At 33.4% G+C, this 15,161-nt stretch overlaps 1 protein-coding gene across 1 annotated transcript; it reads right to left on the reverse strand.

Moving 5' to 3' along the window:
- Window positions 1-2,307: 2,307 nt before the first annotated feature.
- LOC144998022 (uncharacterized protein At4g15970-like) lies at window positions 2,308-13,222 on the reverse strand. Its single transcript, XM_078957863.1, has 5 exons — window positions 12,745-13,222; window positions 10,580-10,948; window positions 9,006-9,490; window positions 7,876-7,947; window positions 2,308-2,446 (listed from the first exon to the last, which is right to left on the reverse strand). Exons 1-5 carry the CDS (start codon window positions 13,036-13,038, stop codon window positions 2,395-2,397), a joined length of 1,272 nt encoding a protein of 423 aa, XP_078813989.1. The 5' UTR covers window positions 13,039-13,222; the 3' UTR covers window positions 2,308-2,394.
- Between the last annotated feature and the right edge of the window lie 1,939 nt (window positions 13,223-15,161).

Genomic DNA, 15,161 nt, shown 5'->3' on the forward strand with positions numbered 1-15,161 from the left:
CCTCCTTACTTGAAGAATTTACTCTTTTTACCCCTTTATTTAAAAAACTTTCCGGTTTGGTCCTTAAATCAATTTTCCTGACATTTTTATACCAAAAATTATTGACATAAGTATTTTTCCAGCAAACTTATCATAGAAAACAGTTTAAGCCCTTGAAACTTCAGTTTTCTCGGTTATAGCCCCTACTTTTCGCAACTTTTACATTTTTGACCCAATTTGGAAAAATTTTACAATTTTGGTCCCTTTTAAATTTGGAAAGCATTTTAAACCTTTGAAAAGCATATGGAGCACTTATAGTCCACTGTTTTACAGAAAAATGCAGTTTTGGCCCTCCAATTTGGAAATTTTCGCATATTGGGCCTTATTGGGCCGAAAATGTCATATTTAGCCCAATAAGCTTGGAATTTATGTTTTTAACCCTCTAAATAGCATATTTTCAGAAAAATACATTATGTAAACTGTTTTGGTTCATCTCACCCATCAGATTTCGAAATGTTTCATATTAGGCCCTTCAACTTTGTATTTTCAACATTTTATGTCAAAAAAATGAGTTTTTAGCCCAAGTTAAGTGGTGTTAATCTATTTAGCCATTTTCTTAGTATACTTTGCATGTGATAGTCTATTTTGTGCTATGATAAAATATATGTCTCGGTTTTTAGCATATCACCCTAGTTCTATCAATAAAATCATACAAAACATACATGTAAGCATAGAAATCAACCACAACATACACATAATGATGGATCTTCACATTTTCTTGTATTCTCCCCCATAAAAACTCATAAAAATCGAAAATAAGGGGATATGAAACTCACCTTGGGTGTTGATTCGGTTTTTGGAAGAAAGAATGGAAGAAATGAAGTGATTTTTGGCCTTTGCACTCCTTGATGAAATTTTCGAGTTTATGAAGCTTTCTAAGGTGAAAATCACGATTTTTGCATGGATTAGGAAGGGATTTGATAATAAAAAGAATATAAATCATAGATCCATGCATAATCTTACCTTAGATGAAGAATTTGTGGAAATTTCCCCTTGAATTCTTTCTAAAACTCGAGATTTTGAGTGGAGAGGGAGAAGTGTTCTTGAGTGTTCTTGAGAGAGAGTTTGAGAGATTTTTGGTGTGTGTGAGTGTGTGTTCGGCCGAGAGTGAGAAGAGAGAAGAGAATAAGTGATATTTGAAGTGATATATGCATGGAGGTATGTGATATGTGCATAGAAGTCCATTAGATAATAGTGAGGTGTCACTCACAAGTCAACATGCTTCCTTTCCTCTTGGGCTTGTGCATTGGGCCGAGAATTTGGAATGGAAGGAGGAAAAATTGGGCTTTTTGCTCCCAAGCCCAATATTGGAGTTAATTTGGGTGAATTTTATCATAAAAGAATATAGTATGATTTTTCCATTTTTGTTGAACTAGTTTAGGGTATTCATGGATCAAAGCTTTCAATTCATTTCATTCTAGGTTCAACCTAGCCCAAAATATTGAAATAAAAGAATGTGGGTCCAATTAGAGCCCAATTAGGGTTCTAAGCCCATGATAGTCCAATTGGAAGCTTATTGGTCCATTTGGATCCAATAAGGAAGTCCTAGTCCAAAATGGACTTAACAAGAACTTCTAGGGTCTCCAATTGTTTGATGACTACTTGTAGTACTTGTATATTGTATTTGATTGAAGTTTTTGATTCACATTAGCTTGAATGTATAGACTACATGACACAAAATTTCCAGTTGTGACACCCCTAGTAAAAAACCCTCCGTAAAAACACTTTCTCGCAAACCCTAAATCGAAGAAACAATCGGTAAGAAAATCAGAACAACTCCAAGTGGTACTCCATTATCTTGTAACCTGAGTTGTTTCCTTTAAAATATTTCGGTTAATGTTTGTTTTAGATATCATTGACGTGGAGTTGGATGGGTTTTTCAAAATGAAACAATGAAGTAGATGTAAATATGATTTTTGGGAGACTTTAAGTTGAATACGTTTTGGATAGTTGTCAAGTCAACTGTTGTGGGTATATTCCACTGAATTGCACAACATAATAATTATAATATTCATATTGATGTCCTGAAAATTAATAAAGTTTATTTATACATTATTAATAATACATATTTTATTTTTAATATTAATGTATTTCTACTAAAATTAAAATATGAAAGTGTTTGACAAAACGGTTATAAATGAAAATAAATTTTTTATTTATAATAGTTGTTTTTGGTAAAAAAAAATGTGGTAATTGTGCCTTTCTTGTAACACCGTAAATTTTCTAAACAAATTTTTCATTTTAAAAATCACATAATTCTCATAAACACATTTCACAAAACCCAAAATATCAAATTATCAAAGCACATGTCCATAATTGTTTGAATAAAACTCCAAGATCCTCTAAAACATAACTTCATCTCGTGTGTACAATCAAGTCGTCGCCTTCCCGCGATCTTGAGAAGTTCCTGAAACACATATCACATAACACGGTAAGCACGAAGCTTAGTGAGTTCTCCAAAATACCACATACACAAATAATAAGCCTCTCATGGCTATAACTCGCCATGGAGCCTCCGGTCATGCGTCTCGGTGAGGACCCTCCGGTCTCACGGCTCAGTGTGGACCCTCTGATCATGTGTCTCAGTGAGGACCCTCCGGTCTCACAGTTCGGGTTAGACCCTCCAGTCTTGTGTATCAGTAAGGACCCTCCGGTCTCACAGCTCAGGTTGGACCCTCCGGTCCGATCTCAAAATGCACAGAATAATATAGCATATATTACAAAGACAAAATGCATAATATCACATAACTCAAATAAGACCCTCTGGTCACTTAGCAGTACCACTCAGGTATGTATAGTGAGAAGACTCACCTCGTAAACAAGCAAATAAACCTCGTACACGAATCAACGGTCTAGCCTCCGCCTAACACATAACATAATTATCTCTAATTAATAAACAACCCTCAAAGAAGCTAAGCTAAACCCACTACAAACTCACAGAAGGATAAAAGACCATTTTACCCTTCCATGGCCTCTATAGTCCATAAATTGACCAAACCCTAAAAGTCAAATGCAGCGCGTACGCTGGGCGTACAATCCCTTTACATTGGGCGTACTACCTTGCCATGCATGCATCGGGGATCCTCGAACGCTACGATGCGTGTACTGGGATTACACTCAGGTTACATCCCAGATTTTCTTTCCCCACTCTCTTTGTCTTAACCCGATAAGACCATAACTATATTCTCATATCTGGACTCCCTAAAGGCTCATACTCCATAAAGTTCGTGACTTTAAGCCTTTGCATGGCTGATAAAGTCCCAAACCCAAATACTCTCACTCTTTACTCCCAAAAATGCTCATATCTCATGCATGGGGTGGTTTGATGTCCAAGATCCCATTTTTATGAGTTCAATCTGCTTGAATCACTTAAAGGGACAGATATAAGGTTCTGGAGTTCAACAACTCATAAAGCTTCAAGCTTTGGGACCAAAAACTCTAAAATGGACCATAATATGCACATATAAAAAAGGATGAGAAAGCTCTTAGCTTTATACCTTCAAATGATGCTCCAACCACAGAAAAGCTTAGATCCAAAGCCTAGACTCCAACTCTATTCTCTTCAATGCTCCTTCTTCACTCAAAGGATCTCATAAGAACACTTAGAAGCTTACAAATGGTCACTCAAGCTCATGGACGAAAATTAGGGTTTTGAGAGGGTTGAGGGATGGAAATGGTGGCTAGAAATGAGGCCATCATGTTCCTTAAACAGGGGCACACCCCTCAACCCTAAGCCTAGTATGCCCAACGTACCCTCTGGTACGCCCAGCGTACTAGGTGGCCTCCGCATCCAAATCATGCACATGAGTACGATGAGTGTACACACGCGTACACCCCGCTTAGTCAACTGCCACCTTTTCTCAAATAAGGGACCAAACTTGCCAACACTTCAAACTATCATAACTTCTTAGTTATAAATCTGTTTCCAACGAATCCTAACATCCATGGAAAGATGGCGAGAAGCCCTACGTTTCTAGTAACTCGTCGCAGCCTCAAGGCTTTCTTATGCCCAGGTTGCAGCCCACGAACCCTAGATCATAGACGATCCGAAACAGGATGTTACATTTCTAATATATTTTTGTTTAACATTAATAATAATAAAAGAAAATTAGAATAGGCCCCTCGATATAATGAATATCATAATTTTATTAATTGTCTATGTAGAGATTGATCAACTAGGTGCGCTCGAGATGACCACATATTGCCTAAGGTATAATCGAAAACTAATATGAGCTTAATCAATACAATACAATATATATATATACACACACACACACACACACACACACTAATAAAAAAATAAAAACAACAATTATGATAGTTTATAACTATTCTATTTTTTAACTTAAATATAAGAAAATATACTTTAGATATTAAAATAATAATAAAATAATATAAAATAATGATTAAAAACTGAAATTATAGAATTATAAACATTATATAAAATTAATTAATAATGAAAAAAAAAAAGTTCGACGCAAACCGCAGGACCCTACATTTATAATCTTTTATTCATTAAATATGATTGGGTTATGTTTTTTTTTTTTTTAATTTTTTATATTTGACTTTAGTATTAGTTGTTTTGACTAAATGATTTGTGGTTTTAAGAGGTGAAAATAGAATCCCCCAGCATAAAATACTTCAAATGAGCTCAAGGGCAATTTCATCATTCAAGGGCAGTATTGTAACTTAACTCTTGGTTAGTTAGAGAGTTTTTTAGAAGATGGTTATTCGGTTATGTTCTGTTTTGTCCATCTTTCCATGTATATATGTTGTAGCTCATTTCTATTTTTGAATCAATTGAATACAATCTTGCAGATTCATTTTTTTCTTCATCATGAAATTCTATAGAACTTCTATATATTTATAGTTACTTCCCGTGTCCATTGTCAATTCTTGGTCATGGAGATTCATAGTAATTCATATTAATATTTAGGTGTAGATATTACCTCTATTTTTCTCATTTCAAACATGGTGTTTGGTGGCGAATTGACGATCAAGATGGTGATCCTAATGTCACGAAGAGAGAAGTGAGGAGATTTGGATTCAATGACTGTTAACTTGATAAAAAGGTAAGCTTTATTTTATTTTTTATTTTTTTTATTTTTTTTGTTCTTTATGAAATCGTCTCTCTTTATAGAAATCATTGTTTTTGCTAAAATTATTGTTCAATATTCTCGTGTGTGAGTGTTGTTTGAGTTTATTTGACTTCACAACTTATGAGAATAAGCTCTTTTTTTTTTTTTTTTTTTTTTTTTTTTTTTTTTTTTGTACAAATCAAATCAATCTAAGGGATGTTTGGGTTTGTTTATATTATATTTTTGACGAATCTGCAAAATTGGTCCCTGTGGTTTCGAAAAAGCTATGGATAGGATCCAAAAGTTTTCGACTTGCATGAAATATCCAAAATCAAGAATTCCTTGTAATTTTAGTCCTAAAAAGGTTTAAATGACTATTTTGCCCCTATTATTTCTATTTTACATTTTGTTTTGTTTTAGTATTTAAATAATCATAAAAAAAAATTATCACCCTCTTTAATAATTAATTAATTATGAAAAATAAAAATTAAAATCAACTACTCTCTCTCTCTCTCTCTCTCTCTCTCTCTCTCTCTCTCTCTCTCTCTCTCTCTCTCTCTCTCTCTCTCTCTCTCTCTCTCTCTCTCTCTTCCCAAATGACACCAACCAGGAAACCACCCCATGCTAATTTCACTTATTCACCACCACTACCACCACACCCCTCCATCTCCACCACCCTCATCTTCATCTTTTCCTACAGCCTACCCCTACATAGGCATTGTTGCCTACACCGTCCTTTTCGACCCATCGTCGGATATAGCTTCAGATTAATGAGCATGAACTTTATCTGGGTTCTCTAAGTTCATATTCTTCCTCTACCTACACCTTCTTCTTGGTTTAGCTATAAATCTGACGACCTCGTTATCAGAGATGCATCTCTAGGTAGAACAGGTCTGACGACCTTCTTATCACTGTCGACCCTAGTAATTCCGACATCCAATTTGGGGGTTTTATGCACAATCAAGAACAAACATTTTGTAGGTACAAATTTTCTTTGGCTTATGCAATGCTAGAAGGTGGATTCAACAAAGATGTCATGTCTACTGGAGAGTACGAGATTTTACAAAATTTAGATCGATTGAATAGAGAAAGAAGAAGCAGTTATGCTATTGCTATTGGTTCTGATTTGGGGTATTGAAAACGGTTTTGGTTGATTTCTTGCTAACCTCCATTCATCCACACCAATGTTCAGACCTGTATCCCCTTCAGATGAGTTTTGTTGATGCTAGTGTTCTTATCAGTGAAGATAGGCGAGTCTTGAATTTAGCCCTATTGCAAAACAATATGATACCCTTTGGAAGGAATCACCAAGAGGGTTAGCGGAGTACCAATTCTGGAAGAGAATTGAGTCGACGAGGTAGCATTTTCACATGAACAGCTCATACTCATACAAGTCATCATCAGAAAATCTCCATTGTGATGATGAGTCTTCATTGTAGATCGATGTTGAAGAAGCTATCGACAATAAAACTGAAACTCTTCCATGGAATCTTGCAGAAGCAAACGACATTTGTGTGTGTGTGTGTGTGAGAGAGAGAGAGAGAGAGAGAGAGAGAGAGAGAGAGAGAGAGAGAGAAAGAGAGAGGGATTAATATAAATATACAAAAAGGAAAAGGAAAAGAAATTAAAAAAAAGAATCATTAAAAAAGCATATAAATCATTTTAGGTTGTATGTTGACCAAATTCACATATAATAGAGTTTGCGAGAACCAGATCCACCGAAATTTTCTGATTTGGACAATCCATACAAGTCAAAAGGATTTTAGACTTCATCCAAAGTTTTTTACAAACCACAAGGACCAAATTTGCAGTTTTGTCTATATCTTTTTTATTTTTTTAAAAAGTGTTAATTAGTTTATCATGTGAAACTTGTAGAGTTCTTTTAAATGTTTGTATAGCTAAAGAAATTCACAGATATATTATTTTTTACTGTTTAATAAATTCTCTTTATATATATAAAATGACCGAAAATGACATCTTACATATATTATTGTTTCTTTAAATTTGATGTAAAAATGTAATTTAGTTTCTCGAGTTTCAAAGTAATTAAACAAAGTGATTATTAGTATCATACCGGAATATGCTAAAAAAATAGTTTAAATAAGCAAATCCCAAACACACCCAAAATATATGTATGTGTTTAGAGTCTTGGAACAGTGACAATCTCTCACCTTCTTTGTAAATCAAAGGCACATCTCTATTTGTAAACCCATAAATTGAACAAAATTTATAAAAAAATAAAAATAAACAACAATGTTATTGATTTTACAGAAAATAATACGTTTGCTATTTCATCATCTAAGTCCAATTCACGCTTTTTTTTTATCAATCAAATCAAATGCAAGTACATTATTTATAGATTACAATTTACATGCCCAATTCGTCAAACTAATATCATATATATACATCCCCTTGAAGACAATCAACAATGGCGGGTGAAAATCGGTTAAAATATCAAAAGATTAATGAAATACAGAAAGCATATAACATCACTACTCGTATATATATAGAATTTATCACCTAAATCTTAACATTAGTCACACGTGTCACAACTAGAAACCACTATTTATCTTTCTTGTATATTCTAATATATATCATGTACTATAATAACTATCGTGTCGTCTATATATTTTTCACCAACAAATTAGAAATTACTACACGTGAGTTTCTTTTGAGGGGAAGAAAACACCTTCTTACATCATAAGTGTTTTCATAATCTGAATTATACGAATAACTACAAGACATACATAAATGTTACCTTAATCTCAATGTGTCTATTCTGGTTCCATTTCCAATTCCTGACATATTAAAGTGGCGTCGCAATGCAAGACTGGAATAATACCCAATTAAAAAAAAAATAAAAAATAAAAATTATGTTAGGGATAAGCACGCACAGAAGTTAGGCTAGGGGCAAAATAGGACTTACACATGTTGCATTGTGTTTGACATGCATATTAGACTGAGACAAAAGTAGTAAATATTTTTTTCTACTTAAAAAGATGAAACTAGAAACCGGAAACCGTTTTTGGAAAAAGACTGTAAATATCATTCTCATCTTTATCATTTAAATGAGAAGGGTATTTATGTCTTTTTACACACTTTATACAATGGATGAGACAAAATACATGAAAAAAAAAAACACTATTTATTTTCAAACGACGTAAGTCATTCAACTTTTTCCTTTAGTAATCATTATACTTTGTTGACTGTTTAAAAAAAGCATTTTTTACGAATGCTTATTTATGACAGAAAAACACAACTTACTTTTACTAATCAATCGACTTAGCCACAAAACTATAAGTTTTTTATGATTATTATAATAACAATTAAGTAGATAAATTGATCAAAAAGTGCAATTTTGTGCCTAATTGAGAAATTGAAAAGGGAAAAATACAGAAAATCATAACTCACTTTCACTCCTTTATCAATTTACACATTAAACCATTATTTTTTATATTTATTATAATACCACCTAAGTAGCTAAATCTAAATCAATAAAATTGTAAAAGTACAATTGTGCTTTTTTGTATTATAATAATTATAAAAAAAGATTGTTTAATTGCTAAATCCATAAAGTGGTAAAAGTATGTTATACTCTTTTGTATTGTGCTCTTTCTCAAAACCTAAAAAAAAAAAATTTAATGGTTAAAAAAAGTATAACAATTTAATCACTATAGAAAAAAGTCTAAGTGTCTAATTCCATATAAAAGTGAAAGTAAAAGTATATGTCTATATCTATACTTCTGGGTCGGACAAAAAGCTGCAACTTTTATCCTTTTTATATCAGTCTCAGTCCAATACACACCAAACACAGTACAACCAGTCCAATGCACACCAAACACAAACACAGTACAATCTGTTCTATTCACAGTTCAATACACATCTTACGTGCAATTATTCGGCGGTCTCCAAGACGGCGTTGGTGACATTTTCAACCGAGGAGGAAGCGCCATAAATTTTTTCCAATCTTGAAGCAAATTTTTAAGATCATGAACTTTATTCCCGAGTCCCACACAACAATTCGCATGCATTGTGCAAACTTTGTTTAAATCTTTACTAGGTTCACAAAATCCACCGAAATACGAAGTGCTTAAAAACTTTATTTGTAATTTAATTTCGATTAAAAAAGGATGGAATTTGATGTTGTTGAGGACATCTTGATCGTGTAAATTTGGGTATAATTCTCTTGATGTGTACCAAAATTTGTAAAATTGTATTGACCGAATGTTTGACCTCACAAATGAAAAGCCTCCGTTTGGAATATTGGATTTTAGATCGGTTGAGTTTCCAGAGTAATGGTCGCATGCGATTTGGAAATCTGTGTTTGGGTGGAAATGAGGGAACGGGTCCCGGAACCACATGACATCAGCATCCTGGATGAAATAGCAATGTACTTTTAATTTTATTAAGTTATTGTATTTTTGAAAAATGTATTCAATTGTTGTGTTATGTTTATAATTTTTTTTTCTTATGAGGAAATTATGGTTTGAAAAATGTATCCAATTATATTAATGAAAATTGAAAACAACTTTGTTTTTTTTTATGACGTTTAAATAATTGAATTGGTTTTTCAAAGTACAATGCTTGTGTAAAGAAATGAATGTAGGATGCTATAATGGACGAATACATTGCTATATCTTAAATTAAGGATTAATCTAAAAAAAAGTTGTTATATTTTATGTTTTTTTTTATCGGATTGAACCTCAAATTTATTTATTTTTCCTGAAAAAGACCTTGTATTTTTTCATTTTTTTTCGAAAAACCACTCAACTTTTGTGTTTTTTTTTTTCTGAAAAAATCCCTCAACCTTCTAAGCGCTTCCAAATAAACCGTCAACCTTTTTAGCTTTTCTCGAAGAAAAAAAAACCCTCAAATTTTACAATTTTTTTTTTTAAATGACTAAATGGGTCAGATCGGAAAAAATGAAAAAATACAGGGTCTTTTTCAGGCAAAAAAATAAATCTGAGGTTCAATCCGATAAAAAAAAACATAAAATATAATGTCTTTTCCGAGATTAACCCTACAATTAACCCTAAGTTCAATCTCAAAAGTAAACATATGGGCCAAATATGTTGTATTGTAGAACCACTCAAAACGACGTAGTTTTGAATATAAACATCACATTCTTGATTTTATTTTTCTCATAACTATTCTATTTCACAAGTGGTTCTGTTTTTACTTTTTATAACTCAAAACTACGTCGTTTTGAGTTGTTCAAACTTCTAACTTCTAAACCTAGACTTGGGTACATAACAACACAAAAATCCACTTTTTCCTATATATATATATATATATATATATATATATATATATATATATATATATATATATATATATATATATATATATATATATATATATATATATATATATATATAGAGAGAGAGAGAGAGAGAGAGAGAGAGAAACTGTGTGTGTGTGTGTGTGAGAGAGAGAGAGAGAGAGAGAGAGAGAGAGAATACCGTGAAGAGAAAGTTGTATCCCAATTCAAGAACAGAACGAAGAAAGTCAATTCTAAGCCACATCATCTTCAAATAATCAGGGGTCATAAAATAGGCTTCATGAGAGAGATCATATCCTTCAGTAACAAGAGCAAAGCAATGAGAGTGTACACGTTTACAGCTCATAAAAGCTTTCTGATCAAGGGCAATAATCACCAAATGATTTAAAAGTCTGCTTGTTTTGTAACCAATTCTAAAACTTTCCAAAAATAGATCCAGAATTGAGTTTTCCGGATCTGCCCATGCTTTATTTAGAGTTGTTAGAATAACCGTTTTGTCTTCCATGGAAGCTTCCTTTAACACTGTTTCTAGATTTGTGTCACCACTGTCCTACAATACCAACACATGATCAATACAATAATCAATAATGTATAAATCAGTAAGGGTAAAATAGTCATTTCACATGGTATTAAGTCTTAACGGCATAAAATAAATTTCAGTTACTTTTCAGGGAGGGAAAAGGTTAGAAATGGAACTATTGGACCATATCCGAAAAAATCGATAAACCTTAGGGAGGGAAAATGTAAATTTACTTGTTTATTAAGTTCCATCTGTTAATCATAATAAAAACCAATAATAATAACAACTATGATAATAACAATATATAAAGGAAAGGGTAAAATAGTCATTTACATGGGCTTAACAGGTTAAAATAAACATGGTCCATTTTAGGGACTGAAAGTGTGACAATAATACTTTTTAGGGAAAAAAAAAAGGTTAAAAGTAAAACTACTGGACCATATCCATAAAAGTCAACAAATATAGGGATGAAAAATGTGATTTATCCATTTATTAAGTTCATGTTCAATCATAATAAAAAACAATAACAGTAATAATAACAAATATAAAAAAGGGCAATATGGTCATTTTCATGGGCTTAAGGACCTGAAATAAATGGTGTCTGGTTCAGGGAGTGTGAGTGTGACAAAAATAATTTTCAGGGGCGAAAAGTTTAGAAATGAAACCATAGGACCACATCTGTAAAAATCAACAAACTACAGGGATGAAAAAGGTAATTCACCCAATTGTTAATTTCCTTTCCTTAACAAAATGATGGAGTAGAAATTAATGGATATTATGTCCCTCATGTTGGCTTGAATAAATTTATGAAAACACAATTTAGGGAGGTTTTTTAACAAAACATGTAGGGTTTGAGCATCATATAAAAGTTTAACAATTTATAGGAAGATGCATTCAAAGTTATCTAGTATCTTAAAATTATATAATATTAACATGTGAGGCAATATTAGAGGATTTTAACATATTCATGGTGGTTTTGCATATTGTATTGAAATAAAAATAGCAATAAAAATTCAATTTCTTCCTATTGATAGCCTTGTACATTGAAATTTTTTACCCAATCATAACAATGTCATCTAAATCAAAGCAATTTTCACTGATATAACTTGGTGGATTTTTCAAAGTATAATGACTTAATTATGAAAGAATTGAATAGAAATATTTGAAAAGTAAGATCTTATAATAATCAAATATATGTAAGTATGTTGTTATTTCTTGCATTTAGCCCATTGAGTAAAAGATTCAGATGGTTGAGACAAGAGTAAGATAATCTAAACGCTGCAACACAAGAACTAGATCAACTAAGGTCAAGAACTTCAAGGAAGATGACCAAATCTGTAGCAGATTATACTCTGAAAAGACCAAAATTCTCCTAATTCAGTGAAAGGGGATCCACATTTGACTCCTAAAGTTCAAATCGATTGCAATCCAAGCTCAAAATAGAAACAATTTAACCTAATTGCATCCCTTCTCGTATAGCTTAGCTCAGTAACTATTTTTTCTCTCAAATTTGGGCATAATTCTGTCAAATTGAAGCCAAACGAAATTTGAACTCCTTCTATGGAAAGGAGAGAATGTTTCTCATAATACAAATTTGGGCATAATTCTGCTACCTTTTGATGTTTGAAGATACAAGCTCAGGCATCATCACTACTTGCTACATTTTGTATAATCATTGATCAATGTGAATTCATATACATTGTGCAAGACTATGATTCATGATAAACATTGCCAGTGACCGATTGATATACCAATTTACTAGCGCTAATAAACGTTCCTGATAGCAGGAATACGAACATAAAACAATGTCTAGAGCAGAGACTTACCAGCAAGGAATCAGAGAGCAAGGAAGGGAATATGTGAGTCGATGGAACAAAGTAGTCTGGGAACAGGATCCGGTCGTGATCGAAGGCTCGATTGAAAACGACATAAAAGAAGCCAAAAACGACGACGACCAACGCGGCAGTGCGAAGACGGCGAAGGACAAGGGAGAACCTGATTTCCGAAAAGTAGCCGCGCAACATATCTCCGGAGAACAGGCAACAAATTCCCGCCTGAGATGATCTTCTCAGGCGAACATTTGGCGTCCTTCGTCGCCGTTCCGGTGGTTCCGGTTTCATTTATGCAGTGGAAGTACCGTTGTGAAACCAACGTACAACTGGTTATGCATAGTTTACAACCGATTGGAGACAATTTCCTGACATGAAAGCATTCTTTCGTTCATCGATTTTGACAATTTTGGCTGGTGTGGGCCGAACCCATATATTGTTTAACACTTTAAACAATTCAATTGTCTCTTCAAAGCTTAATTTTGTAAAGACAGATGCTACAAAATGTCGTACCTATATTGTAAACCTTATGTAATATGTTTGCCCGAATATTTAGACCAAAAACTAGATAGACATTATTCTAATTTTAGCCGCTTATCTTTTGTATAATTTCATATCAACTCGTTTATTTCAGATCGGGTTAAGGTGTTATGGTTTAGATTTTGAAAAATGTATGACGTGTTGTGTTGAAATACTAAATATTGTGATTGAAGTTCGATGGAGATGACAAAGATCAAATTACACTTTGTACCCTTGCGAAGACGTTAGTGGAGCGTGTGTTGTTAATCGGCATACTAAATGGGCTCTAAACAAAGGTGGCAAAGGGTGACTCGATATTTGTCATAGTTCGATGGAGTGCGTATGGTTAACTGGCACAACGAATAGGTGATTGTAACATTGGGGGCACGTTGAAATACTAAATATTGTGATTGAAGTTCGATGGAGATGACAAAGATCAAATTACACTTTGTACCCTTGCGAAGACGTTAGTGGAGCGTGTGTTGTTAATCGGCATACTAAATGGGCTCTAAACAAAGGTGGCAAAGGGTGACTCGATATTTGTCATAGTTCGATGGAGTGCGTATGGTTAACTGGCACAACGAATAGGTGATTGTAACATTGGGGGCACCATGTATATTTGTGTGGTTATTCATACCATGTTTTGTGATCCTCGGCGTCCCAATCCAAAATCGAGGGGCATATCGAGATTTAAACATGTCATTGAAAAATTCAATGAATCTCAAAGGATCTAGGAGTTTTCAATACATTTAAAACTTAATCTCTTTTTTGTTTTTCATGGTGGAAAATTAGTGAATCGTCATTCACTTACCTTCAAATGTTCTGCAATTTGGATTACGGCATCTCTCTTCCAAATTGTAGAATATTGTGTTGGGTCCTAGCCTTAATATCTCATTTAGGTGTTTTATTAAGAACTCATTCAATCAACTAATTTAAATTTTCTCCCGTTTTGTAGATGTCAAAGTATGACAACTATGGTATTCCCAAAACCCTTGGAACAAGCTTTCCACATGAAGATGATATTCCATGATTCGATCGAGGAACAAGAGATCATGCTTCACTTCCTCCACCTCTTCCTATTATTTTCCTTGAACCACAAGTTCAAAGGCTTGAAAAGTTCAAGCTCACTCAAGCCTTTTTGGCAAGTAAACACAAAGAAGGAAAGTTAGTGTGTGCACACGTCTTAGAGATGAAGTTGCACATTGACAGGTTAAGAATGTTGGGATTTGTTGTCTGTGAGAAGTTGGCTGTTGACTAGGTTCTTCAATCGCTTCCCGACTCATATAGTGAGTTCGTAAGAGAGTACTATATGATAGACCACGATGTAACCCTTATCGATCTCACCTATTTGCTTGTTGCTGCTGAATCAACAATGATTTGGCGCACTGGAGAAGCAAAGTTGATTGGTAGATCTGCCTTCCAAACCTCCATAGACATAGGCAATGGCAACGAAAGGCATGCCATGGTCGAAAAGTTTGACCATAAGATAAAGGAAAAGTCCGAGGTAGTTATGTGTGTTGTTCCAAAGGAGTCAATTTGCTTTTATTGCCAAAAGATGGGGCATTAGAGACGAAGCTACCCTGTTTACCTGAGAGATCTAAGAGATGGGAGAGTCAAGATGTATGGCTCTACTTCAGGTAAAATCCATTAACTAACTCTATAAGTTCCTATTTTTTGATTCTTAATGCATGATGTGATAACATTACATTTGATGTTTTGTAGGATCGAAGAAAACAGAGGAAGCTTAAAGGATAAGTGAGTTGAGTCTGATCGTGAAGAAATGGATTTCGATCGGATGATTCGATGATCGGATTTTTAGAATTTCTTAGGAATATGTAATAGCGTAGTTTTCATTTGAATTGCATTGTAAGGATAAGTTATTCCGCACCTTTTAT

This window comes from Lactuca saligna, chromosome 5 (genome assembly GCF_052625555.1).
Source record: "Lactuca saligna cultivar CGN05327 chromosome 5, ASM5262555v1, whole genome shotgun sequence".
Taxonomy (NCBI): Eukaryota; Viridiplantae; Streptophyta; class Magnoliopsida; order Asterales; family Asteraceae; genus Lactuca; species Lactuca saligna.